General features: G+C 39.7%; 1 protein-coding gene across 2 annotated transcripts in view; it reads right to left on the reverse strand.

Annotated features, from left to right (window-relative positions):
- Positions 1–483: 483 nt before the first annotated feature.
- EIF2AK3 (eukaryotic translation initiation factor 2 alpha kinase 3) overlaps positions 484–17027 on the reverse strand; it is a 44944-nt gene continuing 28400 nt past the window's right edge. Inside the window, exons 8-17 of one of the 2 annotated variants that reach the window (XM_051619531.1) lie at positions 16397–16519; positions 15583–15803; positions 14742–14854; positions 13568–13690; positions 12161–12310; positions 10374–11139; positions 5787–5954; positions 5166–5267; positions 2772–2834; positions 484–1706 (exon numbers count right to left, since the gene is read on the reverse strand). In XM_051619531.1, coding sequence (XP_051475491.1) covers positions 1530–1706; positions 2772–2834; positions 5166–5267; positions 5787–5954; positions 10374–11139; positions 12161–12310; positions 13568–13690; positions 14742–14854; positions 15583–15803; positions 16397–16519 — 2006 coding nt within the window. In that variant the 3' untranslated portion in view covers positions 484–1529. The other variant, XM_051619532.1, reaches the window with a different exon arrangement.

Consider the following 17027-nt stretch of genomic DNA (forward strand, 5'->3'; position numbering starts at 1 on the left):
TAGTATCCACTTTTGCCTTATCATAAGGCTGCAGAGTGGCAGCTGGTTTAATCACTAGCTGTAGAGTCACACCACAGTGATTCCCAGGATTCGAATCCAGCATCTTTTTAAGAAACTGATTTCAGAGACTACAACTTCAAAAATTTAAGCCTGTAAACCAAGAAAATGTATTTATGCAAAACCAGCTCTAACAGTGTAAGAATTATTCCTCCTCCTTCCCTCTCTGTTAACAGTTGAGAGATTGCCTCCATAATCCCTTCAGTTTAGAAGAGCTTGGTTCCTTCTTTCTTCAAATAATATCTCACTTCCAAGCAGCACCTTCATCATCTTTGCACCAGCACATGCATTAAAGGAAGTATGAGACAGGAGAGCAAAGGAAGCTCCAGAAATGAAGCGCCCATCTCCCTGCTCTAGCTGCCCACGGCTGCCCCCTGCAGCACACGCTGATGCAGGTTGCAAACAGCAACAACCACTACTTGATTGTTCTTTTTTTTTATAAATAAAAAAAAGTTTATTAAATCGTTTAGACTTGAAAGAAGTCACAATATAATTCATGTACCCGACAATGACAGCGAGTGCATTCTGTACACCACCAACCCAAATGGATTGATTCTGTATTTTATAAATAAAAATTAACATATTTACAGAGAGAAATAAAAGCATGGCATTAGGCAGTTAAATTAGCAGATTACACAAATGCCTACCAGTTGATCTTCTTTTTTAAAAGTACAAATCTACAGGATTACATACGACACGTATGACTTCATTAGATTTACATTTTCAGAATCACAACATGTTCATACATAATTTTTACTATGGCTCTTCCAACCACCACCTATAAAACCCCCCTTTTTTAATGGCAAAAAAAGCTCCTTTTCCTTCTCTACAGGTTGATCTGTATAAAATGCATTCCCTAAGATCTACTATAGTGCAGAAGTATGAAAAGATTTCCTCTAATGACTGCCTATGGACAGTGACAGTATGTACAACTGTGGTCCTTTTTTTTGCTTTAAAAATAGTGCATATTCCCAGTTTACCCAACCAGGGACAAAAATGGAGTCATAGTTCATTTCAAAATCATCTTCATTTCACCAAAGAGCAAGTGATCTGGATAGACACTCACTAGGCTTAGAGACTGTAATTTGCTCTATAAAAATACAGTATTTTAATTCTATTTACATCTTACAGATCTCTCTATTACCCAGGGAGCTGACATTTACAAGCTTCAAAGAAACCCAACAACCCCCCAAAAAAAAAGGATAACTGAGCACACCACTGGTAAGCACAGTAGCTGTACCCATCCACATAGGAGAGTTGAAGGTAAGGAAAATGGAATATGACACGTGTGGTTACTGGCTTTCCTTGGCTGCCAAGTCAAACCAAAATCTGTCCAACACGTCTTACACATTAAACATGGCAAAAAAAGCTGAAGTAAACCATTTCCAAGATAAACATTCTGCATCATAGGATCCTTCTGCTGAACAATCCCTGTAAAACCTGCCGTGTGGAAGAAGTGATCCTGAGGATAATTATTTGCTTGGTTGTCTTGAGTGCTTATTTCCTGATAAGCTCATTGTCCGTGACCTCTGCCTAAGCACTGGTTTTGGTGGGAGTTCCAGGTCTTCAAAGACAGGATTTTCTATGATTGCTGCAGCCTCTGGTCTTTCAGTGGGACTTGGAGAGAGCATGTCCTTCACCATGGTGTACTAGAAGAAAACATGACATGTGGCACATGAAGCAAGCCATAAATTCTCTCTTATTTCAAGCTCTGACTTGAATTATGGCTGTATGAACAAGTGGAAAATGTCCCCAGTTGTCTTCTGAGTGATTTGGGTATTGGTGCTTTGGCACAGTGCTAAAATTGCATTAAATATTTGGAAATGTATCACTGTGCATCTGTTAAACTGTCTTTACTGTTAAGGACTACAGTCAATTTGGCAAATCCAATCTGACCCAAGCCTTTCCATTAATTTGCAATCAAAAGAATTTAAAAGCTTATTAAAAGTGAGTAATTCTTAGCTTCAGGTCTTAGTCATCATCTTTTAAGCCAAGCAATAATTTTTCACAGTAAACTAGAGGTTTTCCTTTCAATATACAGGTAGTTTGAATATTTGTCTCAAATGTAATGAGAATTAGTGTCCTGCTCCAGCTGAGCACAGCATATGACATTCCCCTGGGCAGTCTGCAGCTGTAATGCAAGAAAGCCTGGTCTCACTTAGGTGCTGGTCTGAAGCTACCATCAACACCTGAAAGTGCTCAGCTTTTTACTGGAGATACTTAGTACAACACCTCTCCTTTATCTGCAACTGTATCACTTTAAAGACCTGACTAACAAGAACACAGCACAATTTCCTGATATGGATTCCTATTTAGGAGATCCAGTTCCAGGAATGAGATCCCATGCAGCAGTGGTGCTACCTACAGTCTCCCCTTTACCTGTCTAGGGCTCTGGACTTTGTGAATACATATTTGTTGAGAGAAATCATGTCAGGATGTATGTGAAGTGAATGACAGCAAGTGACAAAGGGAAGCCAGGTAATATTGTACAGTTACTGGAGGTAACTGGTGTGACAAAAGCATCATCATTCACATCATTGTAATGTTTCAGCTCTGAAAAGTTGAAAAGTACAGGGATCAAAACGTGCATCTTAATAGCACAAAAGCTTTTTTTTTCCCCCCTCTATTTTTGCCTGCAAAGCAACTGGAAAGCAAAGAAAAAAACTACAATGACTAAAGAAAAAGCTACAATTAATAGTATCAGACATACTTACCTCTTGTGTATATTTCTGAGTGAACAACGGTGGAAACTTCAAATTTCTAACATCACTTAAGGTCTGCAAAAATATTAAGAAAAACACATAACTTTTCCCAAACACAGTTCTTCATGAGCATTACTCTATTATTTATGCTTTTTAAAAATATACCAACTATGTAAAAAAATCAGCCTGATGGCAAAAAAACCCAAACATTAAACAAAGTTTTGCTTTAGTGGTTAAAAATCCAAACATACTTAAATGGGCAAGTTGCTGCTTCCCTAGGTAAAAAGCCTGCTCTCGGGTCATGTTACAAGAACTCTGATCTCAGCCAGATACACAAACTTCAGACTTTCTCACTTTGGCTCAACAAAGTCAACGAATCCATGCACCAACCCATAATCCACAAGATCACCTATCCCAGTTTGAAGACACATGAAATGACTGGCTCTTAAGTAAGCACTAGTCTTCATTCAATGTTTATGGAGTAATGACCAGATTTATGGCAGTTAGGTTGTTTATTTCTGTGTCCTCACAAGGAACCTGGTCTTCATCGGTGTTTCCTCCATAACAAGCACATTGGCTCCATCTAGTGACACTAATTTTCCCATGCCCAGCCACACAATTACTTGCAGCAGGTTACCAGGCTACCTTATGTATTTAAGTTCTGTAATTGCCAGCAACCCATGACCCCTTAAACATGTTTTTAGTGCTGAAGGACAATATCTAGCACTTAATTTCTTTTCTGAAGGATTTCCTTTTGCAAAATTTTGAGCACAAAGTTAAGAATTCTACAATTAAAACTAAATTCAATTAATTATTATTCCACTGAACACTGACATTAAGAGTGATGGGCAAGTCAAATTCCTGTTCAAGAGAACTGAGTTTCAGGACAATAAGATGTTTTATGTAATTGTTCTTTCTCTACCAATTCAGTCTGCATTTAGTGATCTGTTTTCAAACATCTAATTTAGAAATAAATTGCACTGCCAGACTAACTGCTAACAGCTTGAGACAGAGGCAGGTCTCATGCTCCACCTCTGGGGATTTTTCCAGCCCTTTGTCACAGATTCTTAGAATTTGCTGGGCTGCTTGGTCAGGCAGAACATGTTTTGCTTCAGCAAGTAGTGCTAATGCTTTGCTGATGCCAACGAAAAATTCAGTGTAACAGCTCAGAAACAACTACTCAAGTAGCTACACCCCAGAACTTGGCCCAGAAAGGGGTGGGGGTTTCTTCTGGATTTTTTAAAAAAGAGTGGAATGACAGTGAAAGTGATGGGAAGTTAGAGCACTGGTTTTACCCCCCTAAGAAGTAAAGCATCAGAATGAAATGCAGTTTAGGATTCACTCTGATTACTTGCTTTGCTTCTTGCTTCTGTACTCAGGACAGAAACTGGAAGGGCAGAGTTTGTCATCTCTGCTGCAGGAGATCTTGCGAATGCAGGATAGCTCTTTATTGGGTGTGTGTCTCAGTAAAACTGATTTTATTTAGGAAAAATGAAACTGGTATCAGTGCAAGGGGTTCAAATTAAGCACTGCCATTCCTCCTCTAAACTACACTCTTTTGTACCAAAAAAACCCAGAGCATCTTAAGCAAGAGAATGCAACACCACCATAGGCAGAGCACTTGGTCAGGCTGTGTTCATGGTGTGATTCAAGCTGTTTCTCACACTTCTGCTAAAACCAGTCCATTTCCACTTGAGAAGTTAATTCTTTGAGCACATATAAATGATAAATACAAATTATAATGACTCTTTCTTTCCTGCATAGGTCACTGGTCACCATGCACAAGAGGAAAAACTTCTCTCCTGTTCTCTATGAACTTGTTCCTGAGCAGGATGGATCTCACATGCACTTTGACAGCAAGGAAGAGTTGTAATGCACTATCAAACCTCCCAAATTCACTCTGGATGCAATGAATGTCATCAGCTACAGGGAAGACCCTGCTTGGGGCTGAGACTCACAGCTAGAACTTACTACAGGAAAAGGAACAGCAATTTTTCACTAAGTGCTTTGGGTGAAAAAGCACCACAGTTGCAGACAAAGGAAGAAATTATAAAAATGCACATCATGGTTTCCATTCTTGAATGAAAACCAAGCTGGTAGGCTTCAAGTCACAAGCTCTATTTGTTGCTTGAGTTCTTGGATATTCTAGTTCAGTAGTTTCACTTACTTGGCTTGACAACAGAGGAGTCTGTAAAGAAATCAAGGTTTCAATTCAACTGCACACATTGGGAAGACTGCAATTTATTTTCAGTGATTCATGGTGTCTGTACAAGGCTGATAAAGAAGTTGTGCTCCTAATTGCAAGGCTTTTTCAAAACTGAGAAGAGCCTCTTGCAAATGTTTCACCAAGCGAGTAGCTATTTTAAACAAATGATCAAACTGAGGAGAATCAAATAACATACATACCCTGACTCTCTCCATCTGTGTGCTGAAAGGGTAAAGCAGCTCAAAGAGAATCAGTCCCAAAGAAAAGATATCCACTTTGTGCGAATACGTGTTCCCACAGATCTGAAAATTCAAAATCAGGGTTAGGTCAATCAAGCTGCTCACCCTATGTATTATGTACAACATTAACAACCCCCTTTCAAGTCACCATGGCAGTGATTAGCTCTGTGCAGTGCTGAAAGCTACAGAACAGGCACATTGGCAAACTTCATCAAATGAGAATGGGTGAACAAGGTCCTCATCATGAGTTCCTCTTTGCAGACCCAACTGCAAAGGAAAAGATTTCAACTTACTTAAATCTCATACAGAGTAGTGGGTCCTTGCTCAATGAACTTGATTATACAGTTATCTATTACATATAAAGCAAGATGAATGAATGCATCCAAGTATGAATCATTAGCCACTTTTTTCTATAAATATACATTCAAATATTAATTTTGGAATTCAACTTAGCTCAAAACTCGAATTTAAGTAACTTGTTTGCAACAATTTACCAGAAAGAGTGCCTGGTCTTTAAGCTCCAGGGAAGTCAGGTGTCTTCCAGGCACTGCCAGATACAGCTTTAGAGCAGAGAGCACAAACCTGTTCTGGGCTCATGTAGAGCTTGGTCCCTACTTGTCCTGTGTGCCTGGCATAAGCTGGCATTGGGGTAAGTACTGATTCCTCCTCCTCATCTTGGTCCATAGCTGTTACCAGTCCAAAATCCCCAACCTTTACTATGTCATCCATTGTGAAAAATATATTGGAGGGCTAAGAAGACAAACAGGTGGAAAGAAAAAAAAATAAGTTAAGTCTCTGAGTTTCAGCAGATGCAACACTTCGTTCTAATTGAGATAAGCCATGTTGTCAGGGCTCAAAATGCTCGTTAAACATCAGGTTAGAACAACCAGCTAAGAGTCTTAGCTGTTCCTGAAAAAGGAACTCCTCCTGCATTCAACAGTTTCCCTTCCTGACACTCAGACTGCTCAGTCTTGTAACCCAGTTGAGGTTTACTAGCACTACATAGGTCTGCTGAGTAACACACATGAGAGTCAACAGCTGTGGGGAACACCAGCAAGAGATAAGTTATCCGGCTCTCCATCACATGGCAAATTCACACCAGATGTTGGAGTTCTGACTTCTAGTCTTTTTTTATTCTAACCTCTGAGTGCTAAACTTGTTTGCCATATTATTAACTAGCACGTAGCATGTCGTGTTAAATTATGGATACTCTGGAAGTCTGGGAACAAGGTCTGCTTTGGGTTGGTACTGTGCAATTTACCTGTGGGAAGAGCTGCCTGCTAACAGAATTAAAAGTTTATTTTTGATAGAAGACCAAGAATTTTGCCCTTCACAAAAGCAGCAACAGTGATGATCAGACTTAACTTTCCTCTAGCTTGTTTGCCACACAACCACCATCCTTGACTTAACTACTGATAGAAGAGAGTGGAACTGTGATGCCCCCTTGCTAATTGTACGTATCTCAGATGTTTTTTCCACAAGATTTGCCTTCTGGCTGACAGAATAGCACACCTCAAATTAATGATTATTTCTTTGAAACATGACTGCTCCACCTCAGTTACAAATAGAGACAGACACACAGTTCTGGAGGAAGAGAAGACTGATCCAAAGCGGAGAAGCAGCAGGAATTTGTACAGGGAAAGGAGGTGAGCTGTGGTAAAGAGCCAGGTGGTGCTGGGCAAGCTCTTCTCAGAGCTCCTGGACAGACCTTCAAGGCTAGAACATGTTCTGTGCTTTGTTGACACAATCCCTGGAACATGAGGAGGCAGGTACAGAGAACATTTTTTCCCCAAGATTAAAGGACTACAAAGCTGACCTATTTCAAAGTCCACCTCACTTCCTCCTTTAAAGACAAACTCACTCTGTGCTAGAAAGAAGCACGATGGAAAAAAGGCTTCTTGTTTTTGTTAAGTGACAGACAACTCTGAGATAAGCATTACAGAAATAGATAGAACTTGTTAGTTCTACAGTGCCCACATCCTGCCTCTAAAACTGCCTTCTGAGCCAGGTCTTATCTCCCACTACATTTTCCTGTAATGAATGTCATGCCCTTCAGAATCACAGCTCATTTAGTGCACAAAAACTAGCCTGTGCACCTACAGCATCTCCAGGCTCTCTCTGAAGCATTTATACAGCACCCACCCTCTTGATTCCACACCCACATGGTCAAAAACCTTTCTATCAGAATTTTAATGCCCAAGGCACAAAAGCCTCCATTAGGGATTTGTGTCTTGATCTCCCTTCCCTTCTCCTCCAACAAACACACAAGAAATCAACAAGATCTGTCTTGCTTCATGGACAAGAACTCTTAACACAAAGTTTTATTTCGTGTACTTCTCTGGCTGAAAGCAGACTGAGTGGCTGGCATATTATTTCTACAAATTAAGAAGAATGGACTCTCTGCTATTGCAAACTGCCAGCAAAAATAACCCATCAAGGCCACATTCAGGAAATCTAAGGCAGATGCACACAATTTTGATTTAAATCAGAAGAATACAACCACTCTCTAGTTTAGTTATTTTGCCACTTGTACAAGGAAATTTCTCTCCAGATTCTTCAGAGTAAGAATTCCAGGGTTTTTTCCAGAGATATGAATAAGCTGCTCAGACATCTGGAAGACTACTGTTTAATTCAATTAATGCTGCAAAATGTACCTAACCCTGTTATTGCAGTTCTTTGAAACTCATTACTTGTCTTGAGCTGTCAAGCATGACTGATGCCTTACCCTGGGAATAACAGTAAATGCACCTGACAGAAACTCCTGTTTCTGTACTTTATCTTCTTCAAAAGAATTTGAACTGTGACCTATGCACTTGCTTACCTAAATTCCTGCCATCTTGTCATTAGGTTATCTCTGATTAGTAGGAGCCTTTAATGCATCTGTTAGTTTAAAAACTTAAAAGGTCTTTTTGATATTAATTTTCACATAACTGAATGAGTTTTTGGCAGTGCCAGTGAGAGTAAGAACTGGCCTCTGCTATCAGCTAGCTCTGCCTCTTGCAAAGACAAAGCAACATTGCAGGTTATTTGAAAATAACAACCTGCAGCTTATTTGCTTATTAGCGCTGGCATGAACTTTGGAGTTGCATAAACAATCTCTTGGGCAAATTACAGAATTAGGTGAGGTAGGTTCCTAGGAGTTTCTGAAAACTGTATTAAATATATATATATATATATATATATATTTAATGGTTGCTGTCTTGGCCAAATTAACACAGTGCTCTAGTGGGAGGTGTCTCTGCCCATGCAGGGGAGCTGGAACTTGATGATCTTCAAGGTTCCTTCCAACTCCAAACATTCTGTGATTCTGCAATAACAGACAAACAGATTTCCAGGATCCCAGAATAACATCTATACTCAGATGGGATGTTTTCTGAAGCAGGAATATGTTTGTTCAGGGATAGACTTTCCAAGTTGTTGATATCAAGTAAACAAAATAAAATCTCTTGTTCAAATTGCTGCCAATATTGAACTTTTAAGATATTCCAACAAAATGCTGCACAACTGCTGATTAAGACCTGCAGCTTTAAGTGAAGATCTACATAAGCTTTACTGAACAGTGATCTCAGTAAAGACTGCAGAGTGACAGTATTGCTAAGAAAGGTTATTAATTAACATGTCTAGCAATGTATTAGATAGGGATTTAATTACTTTTCTGGTCAGTTTCTCAAGCATTAAAGATTTATCAGATAACTGCTTCAAGATAATTGCTTAATGGTGGTGAGGAAAGAAAATACTTGGACAGGTTTGTGAGTTTTTCTAACTTTGCAAAAGCTTTTCAATGTTACTGAATTTGAATCCCCTTTTACTGCCAAAGATCAGCTGGTATTTTTATCTTTGTTTCTACTGATATCAAAGTATTACCATCTGAGAAGCTACAACTGTTACAATCATTTCAGTATTTACTCCACTGAGGTAAGCTTAAAGCCTCTTCAAAAAAAGCAAAGAGAAATAGTAACTGCCTCTCCACTGTTTGGCAAAAGCAATCCCTTCTCACAGCTTGTGCTGGTAAGACTAATTTCAGCTGGGCTCTTTAACTGAATTCTGGAATTTGGTAACACACACAGACACTTCTGGTGCCAAAAGTCCCAGCAAGATTAGGCACTAACATTGGATCAGAACCAAAATGGAAAAAAAGGCACAAAAAGTTACTTCTGACTTCAGTTACATTAAATGCCAGAGGTAAAAATCCACCTTTCCCAGTTTTAAACATCTGGATGTTATCAGACAGTAAAATTACTATTAGCACATCAGAAAGGTGCATTGTGATAGCTGACATTGACTCAGGATTCAACTCCAGGACAGTTTACACTTCAATCCTAGAGCAGTCATATTTAATTTTTATTTACTCTAATCAGGAGTAACACCACAGCTCTTAGGCAGTATTACTACAGTAAAGAAGAAGGAAAATACCAGAATTAGAATGATGGAATCATTTAGGTTGGAAAAGACTTTTAAGATCATTGAGTCCAAGAATAAACTGCCACTTATCTGTTTCACTTAAGATGGCAGAACAGGATCCAAAATAGCTTTGTTTTTGTCACACAGCTCAGAAAGTAACAACCTTGTATAATGAACCTGAATTACAAATGCTATAAAACAAATGTAATTACTCTGTGCCAGGTACAAGAAGTCTTGCTGTAATAAAGAGTTTAACTGCAATAATGGATGATTAATGTTTATTTCCTGGAGCACTGCACCTCCAGATTACTGCACAGATGTTAACTCAGCTTTTGCAACACCCATGCTGAGGGCACTGATAAGAGTCAACTATTCTACAGGATTTGTCTCCAGTGCCATATCACTCCTACATACATAAAAGCTTTACCTGTACCCACAGAGTCATGATCTGTCAGTTTAAAGCAGAACTTGGAACTGTGCTGTGTTAAGAGCAGTCAAATTCAGAATTGCTGATGCTCAAGCTTGTAAAGCAGTTGAGGGACAGCTAACCTGCTATGACACTTAGTTAGTCCTTGTGTTTCAGGAATCTTAAAGCACCAGAGAGGCTTTGGTGTGATACTTTGGGCACAGGTAATTCACAACACTAAACCAGAAAACATCTGCCTATAGGACACTTACAACTGGAATTTGGAAAGTCCAGGCATTCAGTGAGATCATGCCAATAAATAACCCCCAACACATCGTCTGAAGTAACCTATGAATACAAACCTTGAGATCCCTGTGCATTAATCCTTTGCTATGCAGAAAGTCAACTGCTTCAGCTATCTGCAGAAATATCTGCAGACACTCTGTCCTTTCTCTCTCCTCTATCGTGCATCTTCTGCTCATCCAGTCTTTAAGGTTCTCTTTCCGGCAGAGCTGCATCTGAATGTAAAGATAAACCTTTGGAGAGGTGGGCTTGACTTTTTCTGCAATATTTTTAGAAAGGTCCAGGCTTAAACTTGTTGGCCTTGGTGGAGAAACAGAGAGGGGACTTCCTGAAGCAGATTTCTTATCAGATTCATTTGTACTTTTTGCCTTATCCTCAGAAAGACTCTCATTATGTGAAACATCAACTTTATCTTCTCTACTAGAAGCATTTCCACAACCAGAATCCTCAAACACAATAGAAGAGGAAGTCCCTTCCCTAAGGTGTACAACAGGAGCAGCTGAAGAACAAATTTCCAAGGAGTGACCCAGCTTGTTATTGTTGTCAGTGCTGTCTTCCATGTCACAGCCTGTAAGGACACTGTCCTGAAGGTTTAATAGCAGATCTTCTGACTGGTGTAAGTCCCTGTTGTCTGTGGCAGAAAATTCCAGAGGAGCAAACTGGCTTCCAGATGAATCAAACTGACTACAGGGTATTCCCACAGACCTGACCCTCTCCGATGAGGTGGCAATAACTTCAATGTGCTCCTTTGTACAAAATGGTTCTGTTCTGATCTTAAAGGAGGGGACGTCCATCGGACTGGGAGAACTGAGTGGCCAATCAATGCTGGAAAAAGAAAATTGAGAGAGATCAACCCCACAGAACTTCATTCCACTAGAAGTGCATCTTCAGAAGCCCAGGTTTTAACAACTGCTACCTCTGAGAACAGTGTCATACCACAACAGTAAATGACTACCCAGGTGTGGGAAGCACCAACAACAAGGATTTAGCATATGTTCTTCCTGTGGATAATGTGTTCTTACTGAGACAAGAGTGCTGATAAAGGAAAACTTAGCAAGCTCTACTGCCTGGATTCCCAATGTGCAATCAGGCTGATCTTCAGCTTGAAAAAATTCAGTCTTTTAGAACATGCATTGCAATGACTATTTAAAGTGCCTTGGAAGCATTACAGCTGTGAAATGTTAATTTGCTGCCTGAAATATAAAGGTCGCTACATTCTAAAAATTGTTAAGCATGCTAAGATGTTATTATGAGACCACTAAATATCTTGCATTAGGCCTCATTCTTTAAAAGCTAACATACACCCACTTTTTCCTCTCTCTTAACGTCCTCTAACTCCTTTATCTAATTTTCCATTTTTAACCTACTCCTACCAAGCTTTATAAATCATCACTCTGATTACCCCTCACTTATTTCTGCTGAAATAAATTCATCGAAGCACTGGAGCACTGAATCAGATCCATCTAAAGCAAGACAACAAATAGGAAGAAACCAGTGGAAATAGACAAAGAGAACAGAGACACCAAAGTTTAAAACTGAATTACAGTAGCCATGTTTCCATCTTCCAACCATCCAAAGATTCAACTGCAGAACTTACTTAAGAACTAAAAGTTGTTTCCTAAGCTGAAAGAAGGACCTCAACACAACAGAGGACCCAAAAATCAAAAGACTCCATGCACAAGTGTGTTATAGTTGTACCTTGTTCAACTGAAAAGTCGACAGGTTAAGTTAATAACCATCTCTTTCCTACATAGTATCTCTACATCTTCCTGGATCATATATCAGTTCTCCAGTTCTGTTGATGTATCACCTCCAACTGGATTGTTAAAAAAACCCCACAAGTTACCTTTCATCTTTTAACCACTGCTCATCCATCTTCTCCTGCCACCTCTCAGGTGGAGCTTCCAGCCAGGCGTTGAAATACCGCACAATTCCCGGGTGCTCGAGTTTGGCCAAAGCCTTGACTTCCCTCATCACCTTCTCACGAGCCAGCTCCCTAGGGTTTGGGGTGAGGAGAACGACAGAGACATGGTCACACAAAGCAACAGAGTAGTACCAACATTTCTGCAAAGGGATTTAATCAACCTAGCCCAGTATAAACCAGGCCAGTAGTATTGCTCTTCACACCACAAGACAGATATGTCTTAAAATTCCCCAGGGTAACTCCTTTAGGTTAGAAGTGTGGGGGAGCAGCATGTACTCATATGGCTAAGTATCTAGTCATCCCTTTTCAAATAACTACAGCACAACTGAGAAGAAAAGGCTCATCTTGCTCTCCACTGTTCACAAGGATAGAAAAAAAGACCTTTATCCAGCAATATTCTACAGGGATATAGAAGACACTGACACAAAACAAGACAGACAGTAATATCTTAGTATTTCTTTTTTAATTGGCATAACACAAGGAGACTGCATAAAGACCATCTCCATTCTATGGACAGGAAAGCAGGTAGCCTGCTATCTTATGGAAGTAAATTATCTCCCTTCTTAAGACCACAAATGGATCAAATAAAGTCAGGTGGTTTTATTTAATAGGTCTGAATATGCTTGGAAAAAAATAATTTAGGCTGCCTTAAATTTCTGACCAACACCTTTAATCTTAAATAGTCACACTTATTTAACACATTCAAAAAGAATAGTAATTCTAGGTTTCATTGCTTTACCCCCTCCCTCTACTGGCCTGCCTGTTGCTGTTCTAACTTGATTTCCAGAAGCAGTGTCTCCCATCTCCCACTAAAAGGAACTGCTGCAAGCTCTGTGTAGGGTAATTCAGCAGCCTGGCTTGACCACCTATGACTGAAAGAAAAGGTAGGGGTTGTGGGACCAGAAAATGAAACAGATGGACAAATGGAGTCAGAAAAGCTGATGAGGGAGAGAGAAAAGAAAGAGAAGAGGGAGTAGGAAAGGTAAGGAGAGGAAGGAGAGAAGCACATTAACAGCACTACAAGTAACTGGTCCTGTTATCAAAGCCTCTATTCATCAAAGGAAATCAAAGGAGTTCCCAGGTAGCCTCAGCATCCTCATGAGGGTCCTGCTATGCAACTATTTTAGCCAAGCAGGTCACCCCTTCTGCTGTGATTACACATGCCAAAATCTTGATGCCAAAACTTGAGTCAGCCCCCCATTAAAAAGTGTGTCATTCATCCTAATGTCCTATCTGGGCAATCAGTCCAGGAACAGATGGTTCAGTGCAGGACAGGATCCCACCACTCATTCATGACTTGCTCTGCATCCCAACAAACTCATTCATTACCTGTTAGGTAAACGGATCCTTTTGATAGCATAGTTGCAATCATCCACTTTATTTCTGGCTTCAAAAACTACTCCAAAGCCTCCACGACCCAGACACTGAATGGGTTCAAAATCTGTCAGATATCTGGGAGAAGGGTGTGAGGAAGGGACGGAGAATGGGGGGAGGAAAGAGGAGAAAAACACATTAGTATAGATAGAAAATTAAAGCAACTTATGACTAAGAGTGGAATATTTCTGTCCAGGCAAAACATGCTGGATGACTTGAAGCATATCTTAATCTTTTTTCCCTGCACACCCACTGAGGCAATCAGATGGTTACCTATTTATGAAACAGGCAGTTGGTGATGATGCATTTATTCAGTCTCTGCCATCAGCCAGCAGTATCCCTTATGCACACATGTGACAAACTAAAGAGGTTTTTCAGAATATCAGGTTCCATGCTTGCTGGATCATAGACCATGAGTATGTAGCCTAAGTTTCTAAACCCAAACCACGTGGTGACAGCTAAGTATTTTCTGAATTATTATTTGCCTTTAGCCCCACCCCAAAACACTGTTTCTGTAACTAGTCCTTCTGATTATCCCTTCATAAACATCACCGCTCCTAAATCTCTCTACCTTTCTTATTATTCTTAATTTTAAATATTACAGCTTTTACTTGCAGTGAATTACAAATGTACAGGAAACAGTCACATTTTCTCCAGAGTATCACGGCATGCCCCTATACACCCTTCTGCCTCAACCAAAGCCTTAATAAAAGGAACAAAGGTTTGTTCCAAATATAGTCTGCTTATTCTGCAGAATCTGTTTCCATTTGCAATTGCCTTTCTCTGCTTTAAACCATAAACACAGAAACAGAGAGTAAACACTGATTAGACCTTCAAGAATCAATCTTTCATTTCATGTATCAGCAGGAAGTGTGATAGCATCGTTCCTGGTCACAGGTATCCTGTAGACTCTCCAGGATTGCTTAGACTAATCATAACTGCAATCTTCTATCAGTAATGGGGTGATAGGGTTCTTTGTCAGTTACCAATTATTTCACCATGTCAGAGGACTAAGACCAGGGTGGGTAAGAACAAGAGAACACCTCTTTCCTGCAGATAGAATTGGAGGCTGGCTAAAAACCCTGTAATGGTTCAAAACCCTGTACATGTTGTGTTGAACTGAGCTCACCTTGACACGTATCCAGAGTTCTTGACATCACTCCAGCTGCTGTCTTTAACATCCCCACAAGTGGGCTCGTATTTACTATCAGTCTGACACTGTGTTTCAGATTCCTTCCGCAGCTAACATGGGTTACCAAAACAAGAACAGACAAAATTCAGCTCCTTAAGTACTTCAGACTTTGTACCTCTAGATATGGCATGAAATCATTTAAGTGTAAGTATCTCCAAAGACGTCAGATATTCTTGAAGCAGTGTAATCTGCTTGCAAGCAAACTGTATGTGGCAGCTGGCAGCCTTCACAGACAGATTAAACAATCACAGAATAACAGAATGGTGAAGGTTGGAAGAGACCTCAAAGATCATCAGATTCCAACCCCCCTGCTATAAGCAGGGACACCTCCCACCAGACCTGGCTGCACAAGCCTCATCCAACCTGGCCTTGAACACCTCCAGGGAGGGGGCTTTCACAATCTCCCTGGGCAACCTATTCCAGCACCTTCCTACCCTGATGGTGAAGAATTTCTTCCTGATGTCTAACCTAAATCTCCCCTCTCTCAGTTTAAAACCATTACCCCTTGTCCTATCACTATCTTCTCTGATGAAAACCCCCTCCCCAGCTTTCCTGTAGCTCCTTCAGGCACTGGAAGGTGCTCTAAGGTCTCCCTGGAGCTTTCTCTTCTCCAGGCTGAACAGCCCCAACTCTCTCAGCCTATCTTCATCACAGAGGCTTTTGATTTTGTTATCTCATTAGTTATTAACTTATTAATACTACTTGTTGCAGACTCAAAACTGAAATAAAAGGCTAGAATAACACCTTCTGTGTTTAGGATTCAGCAAAAAATACTTACTCTGCTGTAAGGATGAGGATGGAAAAGTTTGCGTACGATAAAAGTTGTGGCCACAATGCAGAAGAGAATGGTTCCAACAATTTCTTTCCACCAGTGAAGCAGAAGAACAGGATCTTTTTTGCGAATATTCTTGTAATTTGTATCATCAAAAAATCTAACAGTGATCTGGTTGCTCCGTTTGCTTCTCTCTCTCTTGTAATAAGGTAAGTAATAACCATTATCTGTGCATAAAAGACACAAAGAGGGCACAGATTTACTTTAAGTGATTACAAAGTAATTTTTTCTTCTTGTTAACAGGTTTCCTCAGCAGACAGAGGGTATTTCTGTTTGCATGCTCCATGATTTTAAATTGCACATAAGCAAATTGAGTTAATCAACGTTGTGGACTCCACAACCACTAGGACTCCCATCAAAGTTCACCCCATCAGAAGGCCTGACCACTGATAGCTTTAAACCAAAGCATCTTCCAGAGGAAAACTTTACACCACCAGGATGAGGCTCTAGCACTGTCACCAAATTCTGAAGAAAGTAATTCACAAGCTTTTCCACTCAGACCAAGTATCACTGGCAATGGCAGTAAACACAACACCTCTGCACTAACCATTTCTGGCCCTCCCAAGTGCTTAGTGTGGCACTAATTAAACATACATCCCAATCTGGAAATCTTAATTTGGGCAATAACTTCCTAGTTCATTAAACGTTAAAGAAACACCCATATTTAAGATCAAACAAATGGCCATTTCCTGACTTCACAGGCAACAAATGGGTAAACCAGGCTATCTGAAACATTTCAAAATTTGAAACCTCCACCTACCATAAGGATACTGCAGAACTGAGAGTGCTCCATTACTGTACTCTTCATGAGAATACTTGTCATTGCTGAGACACTTGTCAAACTCATCAGACCCCACCAGCACTGGTGTCCTGGAAGGAGAATCTAAGCACAGAAAAGAATTTTCTGAGCTGAACTGTTATAAAAAAATTATGTTCTATTAATTTAGTAAGAACCCTAATTGCATAATCTTAAAAAATGTCTCTTGGATCAGAGTATGAAAACCAAAATTAATGCAAGGAAACATTAACAAGGGTATTGTAAAGTAAGAGTTACTTAACACATCTCCTCCTTGCCAAAATATTCTTTCTGGACAAGTCAATTCACTTAGAATCACATCACTGCAGAAAAGCTTCTTTCTCTTTTTGTTGACAAATTTTATTTAGAAGACCCAACATTTCATTATTGAAAAAGTATATCAAACCCATAGTAAAAGAAAGCAGATATAAAACATTTAATTAGAAAAAAAAACCTTTTTAATTTTTTTTTCTATTTATTAGAAAAAAAAATTAAACCATTAATAAAGCAGAATTCCTGAACTGGCTTATGGCTAGAAACATTAAACAAGCTGGAAATACTAGAAATCAGAAAGATTGCCTGTCTTCTCAGAGCT

The sequence above is a fragment of the Apus apus genome, chromosome 4 (assembly GCF_020740795.1).
Source record: "Apus apus isolate bApuApu2 chromosome 4, bApuApu2.pri.cur, whole genome shotgun sequence".
Classification (NCBI taxonomy): Eukaryota; Metazoa; Chordata; class Aves; order Apodiformes; family Apodidae; genus Apus; species Apus apus.